The 12,788-nt window shown below is 38.7% G+C and overlaps 1 protein-coding gene across 1 annotated transcript in view; it reads left to right on the top strand.

The window, feature by feature from the left end:
* The window catches only part of TCTN3 (tectonic family member 3), a 45,229-nt gene that overhangs the window by 30,426 nt on the left and 2,015 nt on the right, over positions 1-12,788 (top strand). The window contains exons 12-14 of the mRNA XM_053694985.1: positions 9,987-10,075; positions 10,174-10,327; positions 11,675-11,815. Coding sequence (XP_053550960.1) covers positions 9,987-10,075; positions 10,174-10,327; positions 11,675-11,815 — 384 coding nt within the window. The remainder of the gene's footprint in view (positions 1-9,986; positions 10,076-10,173; positions 10,328-11,674; positions 11,816-12,788) is intronic.

Genomic DNA, 12,788 nt, shown 5'->3' with positions numbered 1-12,788 from the left:
CTCATATATTAAAGATACTGGACACTTTATTGACAAGGCCAAAGCTTTGAAGTTACCTAGTGATACATTTCTTCTATTCACCATGGATGTTAAGAGCCTATATACCTCCATTAATCATGCGACTGGAATAGCAATAATACTTTAAAATGTATCTGAATAAGAAATTTACAGCTCCACAAGGGGAATTAATTGGAGAGTTACTTAGACTAATACTTTATTGGAATTTTTTTTCTTTTCCTGGATGACTGGTACGTACAAATAAAGGGAATGGCCATGGGATCCAATTTCGCCCCATCTTATGCCAACCTCTTCATGAAAGAATTTGAAGAAAAGGTAATTTATGAGAGTAAAAATTTTGTAAAATATGGGGCCACATGGTGGCGATACATTGATGATGTGTTTGGCATATGGTGGGGTGACAGCGGATCCCTACTTGAGTTTGTTAATTAATTAAATACTTCTATGGCAGGTCTGGAATTCACAGTGAGGAAACTGTAACATTTTTGGACACTAGAGTATGTAAAAATGGTAATATGCTTACTTTTGACATGTATGTGAAGGAAACTGATAAAAATACTCCACTTAAGTATGATAGCTTCCATCATAGGCCATTAATCAATTCCCTTGCAAAGAGCCAATTATTTAGCGTAAAAAAGAATTGTCAGTGAGGATAAAATCTTAGAGAGTAAATTGGAGGAAATGTCCCAGAAATTTGTGAAAAGAAGGTACCCTAAGACCTTGGTATCTCAACACAAGGAGGAGATACTTAAAAACCATGTACCTAGAGGTAAACCCAAAGGGGAAGAGAGGATGGTTTTGGTGTCTCAGTATAATCCCTTGAGTAATCAGATTAGTGGCATTATCTGTAAACACTGGCATGTAGTAAGTAAATGCAATGAGGATATCAATGTATTGAAGGCTCCACCCTTGATGGCTCATAGAAGAGTAAAGAATCTGCGAGACCATTTGATAAGGACAGACGTAGGACCCAGTAAAAACAAAAGGCAAACTTATCTTAGTACTAAAAAAACAGGCAGCTATCCCTGCCTTAATTACATGAGCTGTCATTCCATTATAAAAGGGGAATATTTGTATCAATTGATATAGATATAAAAATATATATTTTCTCAGAGAGAGAACATATATTAAAGTTCCCCAGTAGATGGTGCTCTATCACAAAAAACACTCAAAAAAACAGTGAAACCTCGACACTGTTTATGGATTTAGTACTTTGGGAAAAAATGTATTTTGAATGCGCCTAAAGTAATTCTCAAGAAGATATTACTCAGTCTTAATTTGTATAAATTATGCAATTTATCAGATTATATCTAATGTGTATGTAATTGGTTATATTTGAAAATGACTATTCTAAAGGATATGTGTTAGTTGATGGATCTATTGTTTATTGAATGGCAATTTAAAAAGATATGAAATTTTTTTATAAAATCACACACTCCAAGTCCAAATATATAAAATAAGTTTTACTGATTTATTATGAACATACAGAAATTTTAATAACAATATAATATATATCATTTTAATTAAATTGATTTCATACTATAAAAAACTTTAAAAGGCTTTTGATTAATTTTGAGTTAATAAACCATTATATAAAAATAATAATAATAAATTAGGGTTAAACGGATCCGTTTAAAGTGCTAAAAATAAGCTTAGAATCAATTAAAATGGAACAATTATTTATTTCTCAAAATTATAGGCTACTCAGGCATATGGTACATAACTGTAATCTTAATTGTATTATCTCTCCGTTAGTCTGAGAGTATGGATATTCCTAGAACTGAAAATTGATACAATCTTGATACAATTATACTCCAGTTATGTAACAGAATCAAGATATTCTATCTAGCAGCTAAACATCGATAATATTGAAACAAAGTTTATGTTTATGTAAATGAGCTAAACACACACAGTGTGTTTTACATAAACATATACTTTGTTTCAATACTATCGATGTTTAGCTGCTAGATAGACATATCTTGATTCTGTTACATAACTGGAGTATAATTGTATCAAGATTGTATCAATTTTCAGTTCTAGGAATATCCATACTCTCAGACTGTAACAGAGAGATAATACAATTAAGATTACAGTTATGTACCATATGCCTGAGTAGCCTATAATTTTGAGAAAGAAATAATTGTTCCATTTTAATTGATTCTAAGCTTATTTTTAGCACTTTAAACTGATCCGTTTAACCCTAATTTATTATTTTTATATAACGATTTATTAACTCAAAATTAATCAAAAGCCTTTTAAAAGTTTTTTATAGTATGAAATCAATTTAATTAAGGAGTTTAATTTGTATGTTCATAATGAATCAGTAAAACTATTATTTCTTCTGTTATGTGTGATCAGTCCACGGGTCATCATTACTTCTGGGATATAACTCCTCCCCAACAGGAAATGCAAGAGGATTCACCCAGCAGAGCTGATATAGCTCCTCCCCTCTACGTCAGTCCCAGTCATTCTCTTGCACCCAACGACTAGATAGGATGTGTGAGAGGACTATGGTGATTATACTTAGTTTTTATGACTTCAATCAAAAGTTTGTTATTTTATAATAGCACCGGAGCGTGTTATTACTTCTCTGGCAGACTTTGAGGAAGAATCTACCAGAGTTTTTACTATGATTTTAACCGGAGTAGTTAAGATCATATTGCTGTTCTCGGCCATCTGAGGGAGGTAAAAGCTTCAGATCAGGGGACAGGGGCAGATGAATCTGCATTGAGGTATGTAGCAGTTTTTATTTTCTGAATGGAATTGATGAGAAAATCCTGCTATACCGTTATAATGACATGTATGTATACACTTCAGTATTCTGGGAATGGTACTTCACCGGAACTACTTTGTTAAAGGTCACTAATCTTTTTAATAAGTATTATATCATGTTAAACGTTTTTGCTGGAATGTAGAATCGTTTACACTGCTGAGGTACTGAGTAAATAAATGTTTGGGCTTTATTTTCCACTTGGCAGTAGTTTATTTTGAATTGTGACAGTTTCTTTTCTCTTCACTGCTGTGTGTGAGAGGGAGGGGCCGTTTTTGGCGCTCTTTGCTACGCATCAACAATTTCCAGTCAGCTATTATTTTTCCTGCATGATCCGGTTCATCTCTGACAGATCTCAGGGGTCTTCAAACTTCTTGAAGGGAGGTACATTCTCTCAGCAGAGCTGTGAGAATTTTTTATATTGACTGTGAATAAAGACGTTACTCAATAATTTTTATGTCAAATTTAGTTATGTTATCTTACTAATGGGAACAAAACCTTTGCTAAAAGTTGTGTTGTTTTAAAGTTGATGCTATAACTGTTCTCAGTTTATTATCTCAACTGTCATTTAATCATTTAATCGTTTAAGTACCTCTTTGAGGCACAGTACGTTTTTGCTAAAAAAGATTATAACCAGGTTGCAAGTTATTGCTAGTGTGTTAAACATGTCTGACTCAGAGGATATCTGTGTCATTTGTTCCAATGCCAAGGTGGAGCCCAATAGAAATTTATGTACTAACTGTATTGATGCTACTTTAAATAAAAGTCAATCTGTACAATGTGAACAAATTTCACCAATCTGCGAGGGGAGAGTTATGCCGACTAACTCGCCTCACGCGGCAGTACCTGCATCTCCCGCCCGGGAGGTGCGTGATATTATGGCGCCTAGTACTTCTGGGCGGCCATTACAGATAACATTACAAGATATGGCTACTGTTATGACTGAAGTTTTGTCTAAATTACCTGAGCTAAGAGGCAAGCGTGATCACTCTGGGGTGAGAACAGAGTGCGCTGACAATACTAGGGCCATGTCTGATACTGCGTCACAGCTTGCAGAGCATGAGGACGGAGAGCTTCATTCTGTGGGTGACGGTTCTGATCCAAACAGATTGGATTCAGATATTTCAAATTTTAAATTTAAATTGGAGAACCTCCGTGTATTACTAGGGGAGGTCTTAGCAGCTCTCAATGATTGTAACACCGTTGCAATACCAGAGAAACTATGTAGGTTGGATAAATACTTTGCGGTACCGGCGAGTACTGACGTTTTTCCTATACCTAAGAGATTAACTGAAATTGTTACTAAGGAGTGGGATAGACCCGGTGTGCCGTTCTCACCCCCTCCAATATTTAGAAAGATGTTTCCAATAGACGCCACCACTCGGGACTTATGGCAAACGGTCCCTAAGGTGGAGGGAGCAGTTTCTACTCTAGCTAAGCGTACCACTATCCCGGTGGAGGATAGCTGTGCCTTTTCAGATCCAATGGATAAAAAATTGGAGGGTTACCTTAAGAAAATGTTTGTTCAACAAGGTTTTATTTTGCAACCCCTTGCATGTATCGCGCCAATTACGGCTGCGGCAGCATTTTGGATTGAGTCTCTGGAAGAGAACCTTAGTTCATATACGCTAGACGACATTATGGACAGGCTTAGAGTCCTTAAACTAGCTAATTCATTCATTTCGGAGGCCGTAGTACATTTAACCAAACTTACGGCTAAGAACTCAGGATTCGCCATACAGGCACGTAGGGCACTGTGGCTAAAATCCTGGTCAGCTGATGTTACTTCTAAGTCCAAATTACTTAATATACCTTTCAAGGGGCAGTCCTTATTTGGGCCCGGTTTGAAAGAAATTATCGCTGACATTACAGGAGGTAAGGGCCACGCCCTACCTCAAGACAAAGCCAAAGCTAAGGCTAGACAGTCTAATTTTCGTCCCTTTCGGAATTTCAAAACAGGAGCAGCATCAACCTCCACTGCACCAAAACAGGAAGGAACTGTTGCTCGTTACAGGCAAGGCTGGAAGCCCAACCAGTCCTGGAACAAGGGCAAACAGGCCAGGAAACCTGCTGCTGCCCCAAAGACAGCATGAACCGAGAGCCCCCGATCCGGGACCGGATCTAGTGGGGGGCAGACTTTCTCTCTTCGCCCAGGCCTGGGCAAGAGATGTTCAGGATCCCTGGGCGCTAGAGATCATATCTCAGGGATACCTTCTAGACTTCAAATTATCTCCCCCAAGAGGGAGATTTCATCTGTCAAGATTGTCAACAAACCAGATAAAGAAAGAAGCGTTTCTACGCTGTGTACAAGATCTGTTATTAATGGGAGTGATCCATCCGGTTCCGCGGTCGGAACAAGGACAGGGGTTCTACTCAAACCTGTTTGTGGTTCCCAAAAAAGAGGGAACCTTCAGACCAATCTTAGATTTAAAGATTCTAAACAAATTCCTAAGAGTTCCATCGTTCAAAATGGAAACTATTCGGACAATCTTGCCCATGATCCAAAAGGGTCAGTACATGACCACAGTGGATTTAAAAGATGCTTACCTTCACATACCGATCCACAAAGATCATCACCGGTATCTACGGTTTGCCTTCCTAGACAGGCACTACCAGTTTGTAGCTCTTCCATTCGGATTGGCTACGGCCCCAAGAATCTTCACAAAGATTCTAGGTGCCCTCCTGGCGGTACTAAGACCGCGAGGGATTTCGGTAGCTCCGTATCTAGACGACATTCTAATACAGGCTTCAAGCTTTCAAACTGCCAAGTCTCATACAGAGTTAGTTCTGGCATTTCTAAGGTCGCATGGATGGAAAGTGAACGAAAAGAAGAGTTCTCTTTTTCCTCTCACAAGAGTTCCATTCTTGGGGACTCTTATAGATTCTGTAGAAATGAAGATTTACCTGACAGAGGACAGGTTAACAAAACTTCAAGATGCATGCCGTGTCCTTCATTCCATTCAACACCCGTCAGTAGCTCAATGCATGGAGGTGATCGGCTTAATGGTAGCGGCAATGGACATAGTACCTTTTGCACGCCTACACCTCAGACCGCTGCAATTATGCATGCTAAGTCAGTGGAATGGGGATTACTCAGATTTGTCCCCTACTCTGAATCTGAATCAAGAGACCAGAAATTCTCTTCTATGGTGGCTTCATCGGCCACACCTGTCCAGGGGGATGCCATTCAGCAGGCCAGACTGGACAATTGTAACAACAGACGCCAGCCTACTAGGTTGGGGCGCTGTCTGGAATTCTCTGAAGGCTCAGGGATTATGGAATCAGGAGGAGAGTCTCCTTCCAATAAACATTCTGGAATTGAGAGCAGTTCTCAATGCCCTTCTGGCTTGGCCCCAATTAACAACTCGGGGGTTCATCAGGTTTCAGTCGGACAATATCACGACTGTAGCTTACATCAACCATCAGGGAGGGACAAAAAGCTCCCTAGCAATGATGGAAGTATCAAAGATAATTCGATGGGCAGAGTCTCACTCTTGCCACCTGTCAGCAATCCACATCCCGGGAGTGGAGAACTGGGAGGCGGATTTCTTGAGTCGCCAGACTTTTCATCCGGGGGAGTGGGAACTTCATCCGGAGGTCTTTGCCCAAATACTTCGACGTTGGGGCAAACCAGAGATAGATCTCATGGCGTCTCGCCAGAACGCCAAACTTCCTCTCTACGGGTCCAGATCCAGGGATCCGGGAGCGATTCTGATAGATGCTTTGACAGCACCTTGGGACTTCGGGATGGCTTATGTGTTTCCACCCTTCCCGCTGCTTCCTCGATTGATTGCCAAAATCAAACAGGAGAGAGCATCAGTGATTCTAATAGCACCTGCATGGCCACGCAGGACTTGGTATGCAGATCTAGTGGACATGTCATCCTGTCCACCTTGGTCTCTACCTCTAAGACAGGACCTTCTGATACAGGGTCCGTTCAAACATCAAAATCTAACTTCTCTGAAACTGACTGCTTGGAAATTGAACGCTTGATTTTATCAAAACGTGGTTTTTCTGATTCGGTTATTGATACCCTGATACAGGCTAGGAAGCCTGTTACCAGAAAGATTTACCATAAAATATGGCGTAAATACCTATACTGGTGTGAATCCAAACGTTACTCCTGGAGTAAGGTTAGGATCTCTAGGATCTTGTCCTTTCTACAAGAGGGCTTAGAAAAGGGTTTATCGGCTAGTTCATTAAAGGGACAGATTTCAGCTCTGTCCATCTTGTTACACAGGCGTCTGTCAGAAAATCCAGACGTCCAGGCCTTTTGTCAGGCTTTAGCTAGGATCAAGCCTGTGTTTAAAGCTGTTGCTCCACCATGGAGTTTAAACTTAGTTCTTAACGTTTTACAGGGTGTTCCGTTTGAACCCCTTCATTCCATTGATATAAAATTGTTATCTTGGAAAGTTCTGTTTTTAATGGCTATTTCCTCGGCTCGAAGAGTCTCTGAGTTATCAGCATTACATTGTGATTCTCCTTATCTGATTTTTCACTCAGACAAGGTAGTTCTGCGTACTAAACCTGGGTTCTTACCTAAGGTAGTTACTAACAGGAATATCAATCAAGAGATTGTTGTTCCATCCTTGTGTCCGAATCCTTCTTCAAAGAAGGAACGTCTTCTACACAATCTGGATGTAGTTCGTGCCCTCAAGTTCTACTTGCAGGCAACTAAAGAGTTTCGTCAAACTTCTTCCCTGTTTGTCGTTTATTCTGGACAGAGGAGAGGTCAAAAAGCTTCTGCTACCTCTCTCTCTTTTTGGCTTCGTAACATAATACGTTTAGCCTATGAGACTGCTGGACAGCAGCCTCCTGAACGAATTACAGCTCATTCCACTAGAGCTGTGGCTTCCACTTGGGCCTTTAAGAATGAGGCCTCTGTTGAACAGATTTGCAAGGCTGCAACTTGGTCTTCGCTTCATACTTTTTCCAAATTTTACAAATTTGACACTTTTGCTTCTTCGGAGGCTATTTTTGGGAGAAAGGTTCTTCAGGCAGTGGTTCCTTCTGTATAATGAGCCTGCCTATCCCTCCCGTCATCCGTGTACTTTTGCTTTGGTATTGGTATCCCAGAAGTAATGATGACCCGTGGACTGATCACACATAACAGAAGAAAACATAATTTATGCTTACCTGATAAATTCCTTTCTTCTGTTGTGTGATCAGTCCACGGCCCGCCCTGTTTTTTAAGGCAGGTAAATATCTTTTAAATTATACTCCAGTCACCACTTCACCCTTGGTTACTCCTTTCTCGTTGATTCTTGGTCGAATGACTGGGACTGACGTAGAGGGGAGGAGCTATATCAGCTCTGCTGGGTGAATCCTCTTGCATTTCCTGTTGGGGAGGAGTTATATCCCAGAAGTAATGATGACCCGTGGACTGATCACACAACAGAAGAAAGGAATTTATCAGGTAAGCATAAATTATGTTTTTATATATTTGGACTTGGAGTGTGTGATTTTATTCATTTTTTTCATATCTTTTTAAATTGCCATTCAATAAACAATAGATCCATCAACTAACACATATCCTTTAGAATAGTCATTTTCAAATATAACCAATTACATACACATGTTAGATATAATATGATAAATTGCATCATTTATACAAATTAAGACTGAGTAATATCTTCTTGAGAATTACTTTAGGCGCACTCAAAATACATTTTCCCCCAGAATATTTGTATCACCCTTATGAAGGAAAGAGATTCAGGATAAATGGGTATTACACGTGTGAGGCTACATTTGTAGTCTATTTAATCAAATGTCTGTGCTCCCTTGTGTACATAGGGGAGACGACACGCAAAGCTAAGGATAGGATGATAGTATGTTTATCTTATCTGCTTTGCTGTTACCAATTATAAAATACAAACATAAATGTTCTGCTGCATGGATCAAGCAATCACTCTGCAGCATGTAGGAGGCTCAAGGTTCTGAATTCCACAAAATGCTCTCCAGGCTTTCTGTGTAGTGGAGGTAAAATAATTAAATGCATTCTAAAATAATAATGAAACATTTTATGGAAAATTCAATTTTGAATTCTTTTAGGATGGAACCTCTAAAAAAATCTTATTTTACGGCTAATCTAAGTTAAGGGACATGAAACAAGCTGGGATAGAGACAAAATATAATAATATGTACTTTAATTGCTTTACCTGCAAATTTATATTGCAGTGTCTCGCCATTAACCCTTTCTTTTTAGTTTCTGAATTGTAAAGCTCTAAACCCCCCCCCCCCCCCCTTACACACACAATTCCTTCTATGGCTGTATCTATATCTATTGTTGTTTTGGTAGAATGCAAAAGTCAATTGGGTTTATCTGCTGGAGCTGCCTAGAAACTGTGAACTCAGTTGAAATACAATGCCTGTGTCTAAACACTGATAAGAGGGGTGGAGTAGACTGCTCCAGACAGCTTAGCTATGTAATTCATTTTGCTTATTTTTGAAAATTAATTTAAAATAATTGCCAGCAATTTGTAAACAATTTTTTATGCAAACTATTTTTAATTAATTAGCCCTTTTAGGATATGCACAGATCTCAACCTGTTTTATGTACCTTTAAAGCTTAGTTTTCAAATTACTTATAACCTGCATTTGCTCTAGTTAAAAAAAAGTATTTATTTAAAGGGATATTAAATAGTGCTCCTTTTAGTAAAAAAATAAATAATGTCAAATCAAAGTAAATATAAAAAGAAACAGATTGTGTTAAATAAAACAGCAAACAACTAGATATGCCTTCCTGTAGAGGCCTCAGTCTCCTTGTGGGGCTGTGACAGGAAGTAATGGATACTGCACAAAAGCTAAAAACATAAATAAAAGTAGAATCCTTTTAAATGATAAACACATTTCTACTAAGTATAAGCCACTGCTTAGTACTTTTTTACAGTTATGAAACAATTAAATGTTTTATAACCCTTTAAACTAAATAAATATGTAGCTTTTAGATCTATAATTCTTGAAGATCCATCAGCTGCCAAATGGAGTACCTACAGACTGGGGGAGAGAAGTGAATCCAGTAACAAAAGCACAATAATAATACGGATTATGTAGTGTGGTACCATCATGAGATGAACCAGAGAGGTGTAAGTGTGGTCACCTCTAGCAGACGCACAGAGGTATCTCACCTGAATTTATATGTAGTTGCTCCCACATATTCAGTAAATCTCTATGTGTTGCTCCTTGACTACCCTTGCAGCTGACTATGCTGAGGACTCTGGGGAATGGTTCATGTTCTCGAAGCGCAGTGCAGTTTGGTATGAACACCCTCGGTGGCTGCACTATCAGGTGATTGGTTAAAATTCCACTGGATGACGATATGCATCATTGCACAGGTTAATGCATTTACATAATTGGCTGTTGTGTTTTTTTTATTATTTATACAGGGGCCATACCTCCGAGTTATGCAGTAACCTTAGTACTAGAGCATATGAACTTCTGACCGGAGACTCCCCACAGAGATTAGGTGTCTTTGGTAATGCCAGTGTTGCACTAGAAGGGGACTGGACAACCATTATATACAAGAACTGCAGCCAACAGGTAATAGTTGGGAGGACTTGATGCACCTATAAGCTGACTTGATGAGCCTTTGGTTCTTATCTGCCGTCAAAACTGATGTTTCTAATATTAGCCCTTGCCCTCTTGTCTTTTCATATAACTACACACCATGGTAATCACAGGGACAGATCTCCATAAGGTCCCTAACATTTGTATAAACAGATCCGTAATGTAAGTGATATTTTAGATGGAGTTTAATTAATCAGATATAATAAAGATGCGCTGCTATAACTTACTTTTTAATGTAGCACTGAACTTCAAATACCCAGCGTTCCGGCCGCCCACTTCAAAAGTTGTTTGTTTTTTTGTGAGCTGAAGGTTTGAACCGCTCTCCAATCAGCATTCTATTCACAATGCAAACTGTTAGCTCACAAAAAAATATTACTTTTGAAGTGGGTGGTGAAGCGCAAGGTATTTGAATTTCAGCGCTAGATTAAAAACTAAAGGTACAGCGCATCTGTATTACATCTGATGAATTAAACGCCATCTAAAATATCGCTAACATTCCTGATCTGTTTATAGTACAAATCACTTTAAGGTGCAGCTTTTCCCACTCGTTGATCTCCATATTTTATATTGTTTTTTCTCCGTATCCCTTTTCTGTCTGCTTTCCCTGTTTGCATTTACTCTCTCCTTGCTGTGTTTACACTTTTCTTGCCCATTTGTTTCACAAGTTGAAGTCAAATCTGAAAGAGGACATTTTATAATGTTACCTTTTTTTTGTTTTTGTAAAACAAATATTCCTGTACTGTAATATTTCTTGTGAAGGCGGAGCTAATTGGAGTTGCCCGTATCAGCCAATTAACAACTGATGCAGTTTGTCTTACTTTTAAAAGTTAATTTAAACAGCCTCCACTTACTCCTTGTTCATGCAAAGCTATTGTAACTCCTATAAACTGTGCTCTTGTTATATACATCATTTCTTTAAAGGGACAATATACTCAGGCAAGCAGCTGATATGAGTTCATTGTATTTTTGTTGCATGAGCTCTCTCCCACTCCCACTGGGGGCGTTGTTTTCTGCTGCTGTCTTTTTTTACATAGCTTTTCTATAGCCAGTGGGGCAGCACTGGTATTTTCAGTGTAGGTTGTGGTTTCAACAGGCAAAAACTGTTATTTCAGATGACAAACAAGGGTAAAGGAGCTGTCTGTATACAATTTAATACACTGCAGCAGGTAAAATAAATAATTAGGAACACATTATTGGGGTTAATTGTTATATTACAGCTGTACAGGACGTCCCCCATCTTTCTTTTCCAAATTTCATCTCTTCTGCTCACTTGAGCTACAAAACAGTAACATCTTTTACCCTCTCTTTATATTATTCCAGGGTTCAGGTAACTGCTCCACCAGCTGTCTCCTGCCGGTCTCCCTACAAATGCAGATCCTAAAGGCTGACGTAGGTCTTTTCTCTAACCCTCAGTCACAGGTGCTGGGCGCCCGCTTCGTCTACAGCTGCCGACCTGTCCGGGTAAGTACAGAACTGGGCTGGTTCTGGTCCTGTCAAGTGTCGTCTATACAATTTATTTTTCTTTAATTGATTCTTTTACACTATGGAACTAGATGTTACTATCTACTTCTCCTATTACACTCACTGTAGTAAGCCACCAGGATTTCCATGTGATTGATAGTTCTGTAGGATACATATGACCTATATGCTGTATGCGAGGCTAAAGGGACCACTGAACAAAATGTTTGTCACTCGTATGTAAGAGCAGTGATTGAAGGATTAGATAGAGCATGCGATTTTAAGAGGAATTACAATTTATTTTGATTATTACATTTGCCTCATTCTCTTGTTATCTGTTGTTGAAAAGCATACATAGGTAGGCTCAGGAGCAGCCGTGCACTACTGAGAGCAAGCTGGTGATTGGCGGCAGTACATATATGCCTCTTGTCATTCGCTCACCAGATGTGCTCAGCTCGCTCCAGTGTTTAGCCTCTTAGAGAATTTCTTGTGACACTTCTATATCCCTTTAAGTTATCACTGTTTATTTTGAATTTAAAGCTAAAAAGAAAGGCATCTTTGTGTACAATTCGGCATTAAAGGAACGTGAAACCCAACATTTTTATTTCATGATTCAGATAAAGAATACAGTTTTAAACAACTTTCCAATTTACTTCTATTATCTAATTTGCCTCATTCTCTTGGTATTAACAAAGGATACAACGAGAAAAAAACAAATCAGATAATAGTAGAATTCCAACTGTAGGTTGGTAGGTATATATGTGCAGCCACCAATCTGCAGCTTCTGAGCCTACCTAGGTATACTTTTCAACAAAGAATACAACGAGAATTAAACAAATTAGATACTAGAAATTAATTGGAAAGCTGTTTAAAATTGCATGCTCTATCTGAAACATAAACAATTATAATTTGGGTTTCATGTCCCTTTAAGTGTTGCCCTTAAGCACAATCCAAAATATTGCTGTAAAATGTACTG

The sequence above is a fragment of the Bombina bombina genome, chromosome 11 (assembly GCF_027579735.1).
Source record: "Bombina bombina isolate aBomBom1 chromosome 11, aBomBom1.pri, whole genome shotgun sequence".
Taxonomy (NCBI): domain Eukaryota; kingdom Metazoa; phylum Chordata; class Amphibia; order Anura; family Bombinatoridae; genus Bombina; species Bombina bombina.
The sequence above is the reverse complement of the archived record's forward strand: the minus strand, read 5'-3'. Positions and strand labels throughout refer to the sequence as shown.